This window comes from Corylus avellana, chromosome 1, assembly GCF_965113065.1.
Source record: "Corylus avellana chromosome 1, dhCorAvel1.hap1.2, whole genome shotgun sequence".
Taxonomy (NCBI): Eukaryota; Viridiplantae; Streptophyta; class Magnoliopsida; order Fagales; family Betulaceae; genus Corylus; species Corylus avellana.
Window position 1 is genome coordinate 21,469,437 of NC_142490.1, and position 2,486 is coordinate 21,471,922.

General features: G+C 32.7%; 1 protein-coding gene across 1 annotated transcript; it reads left to right on the plus strand.

Moving 5' to 3' along the window:
• Window positions 1-360: 360 nt before the first annotated feature.
• LOC132169431 (agamous-like MADS-box protein AGL29) lies at window positions 361-915 on the plus strand. Its single transcript, XM_059580466.2, has one exon. It carries the CDS (start codon window positions 361-363, stop codon window positions 913-915), a length of 555 nt encoding a protein of 184 aa, XP_059436449.2.
• Window positions 916-2,486: the final 1,571 nt, after the last annotated feature.

Genomic DNA, 2,486 nt, shown 5'->3' on the forward strand with positions numbered 1-2,486 from the left:
TTTGAAAAGGGATATCTGTATAGCTTGAGATTTAATTTCTTTCCAAAATCTGGTATATATGGTGAATTAAAATTAAAGTATGCCAAGAAAAGGGTTAAAGTTTTATAATATAGTAGCAGTCGCACAAAATAGGAAAGATAGTCATAAGCTTTCCATATATAGTAACATTAATGGAGAATCAAATGTAGAAACAACAATAAAGGAAAACAAAAAAAAAAAAAAATATTAGAAACACTTAGCCCTCCTCTTTGTGCCTGTACAATCAACTCATATACATACAGCTTCACTCTCCATTCTCCTTTAATTTTCAAATCAATAACAACATAAGTTCACCCCTCTTCTGGTGGAAGATACTCAAAAATGGGTCGGCGAAAGATCGAGATGAAGATGGTGAAGGACAGCAGCTCCAGGCAGGTCACCTTCTCGAAGCGCCGGACCGGCCTTTTTAAGAAAGGAAACGAGCTTGCTACGTTGTGCGGCGCGGAAGTTGCCATGGTAGTCTTCTCCCCAGGAGGCAAGCCGTTCTCATTCGGCCACCCAAGCGTTGACTCGGTTGCAAACAGGTTTCAAAATCAGGACCTAGAACCAAATAACGGTAATGTCGGTGGTTCTTCAAAGGATGCGAAGGTGGATAAGCTTAATCGGCAACTTATTGGCCTGATTAAGCAGCTCCAAGAGGAAAAGAAGAGGGGAGAGATGCTGGAGAAGGCAATGAAAGCAAAAGGGCAACCCAAATGTAAAGCACAGATCAATGAGCTCAGCCTTCATGAGCTTGAAAAGTTGAAGGGATCACTTGAGGAGCTCCGTGGAAATCTAAAAGCACGAGTCAGTGAGATGGAGGCATCATCTTCGTTGCTTCTCCTGGCAAAGAAACCTACCCGAGAAGATGACAAGCAAGTTACTAAAAAAGGTTGAGTCTTGTATTTGGACCATATATTCTATAATATATGGTTAATCTGTTGCTTGAAAGAACTCCAATTAAATGTGATTCATCTAACAAAAAAACTTCCAAATGTGTGCTAAAATATGTATCAAAATGGCTGTTATTAGTGGTAATATTTGTCCATTTCTTTTTTGGGATGAATAATATTTGTGTATATTTCATTGTCTTCACCACTTGAGTGGAAGTTATACGTGCAAAAGCACTTATGTAGACGCGCGTATGTCATTATGATGTTCCTCTTGCGCCATTTCAAAACTGATGAAGCTTTAAAATTACTATTTAATTTGTAATAGATTATTATTAAATTTTAATTTAATTATAATTTTGAAAGTCACATTAATTTTGAAACGATGCAAGAGGAACATAAGGATGACATTTAATATTACTTGAGAGGTAAATATAGAGTAATTTTACAAATCATTTTTGTGTCTCTCCAAAAATAAGGTGTCTTTCAAAATTATCATTGGATCAAAATTCAATAATAATCAATCACAAGCCCAATGGTGATCTTAATTAAGTTTCGTATCATCCTTGTAGCGACACAAGAGAGACTTATAACATTACTTATAAATACAAGTCTGCATGTATGCAAAATTAAATTTGAAAGATGTGGTTTGTGTGTGATAATTCTTTTCAAGAGGTGTTTTTTGTGTTTTGGTTAAGAAAACGTTTTGACGTAACATCAAGATAAAAGGAGTTTGGCCTTTTTTGTGTATATATATATATATATTTTTTTTTTAAAAAAAAAGTTATTTATTAATGTTTTGATTGTTTAGGAAAAAAAAAAAAAAAAGTTCTCCAACCCAATTAAAATAGTGCTACGTATCTATAAACATTTAAAAGGCATATTAAATTCAATCTAAGTTAGTAAACTGCTATTAATGAGGTTAAGAATTTAATGTACATTTTAAATATTTATAGATACTTGACACTATTTTACATGGGTTTGAGGATATTTATTCTAGACTGGTTTGAAGGAAATTTCTGTCCTTTATATATATATATATATATATATTTTGAGAATGAAAACGGAAAACAATTATGTTGTTTTTTATGGTTGTTATCCTAGGACGCGCTTGATTACAAAGTTTAGACTTTCTTGACAAAAAGTGTGACCAAACTCATGTAGAGCTGTTCGCTTTGACCAGCTAGCACACATTATTTAGGATGATGCTGTAATGTCTATTAGTATTTGTGAAAATTTTTAAAAAATTAACAAATACTATAATATTAAATATTATAATTAACTTAACAAATACTATAATATTAAATATTATTAACCTAATAAAATGAAGATGTAGTATTTAATAGGGTTAAATACTAAATTAGTCCCTGGGGTTTCACAACTTTATTTTTTCCCCCCCTAGGGTTTTATTTTTATCACAGGAGGTCCCTGTGGTTTTGATAAGTGACCAAATTAGTCCATCCGTTAGTTGACCGTTAGTTGACTGTACGGACTGACACGTGGACCAATCAGACGTCGACACGTGGCACATATATTAATTTTTTTAATATTTTTTTTAATTAAAAAAATGTTTTTTTT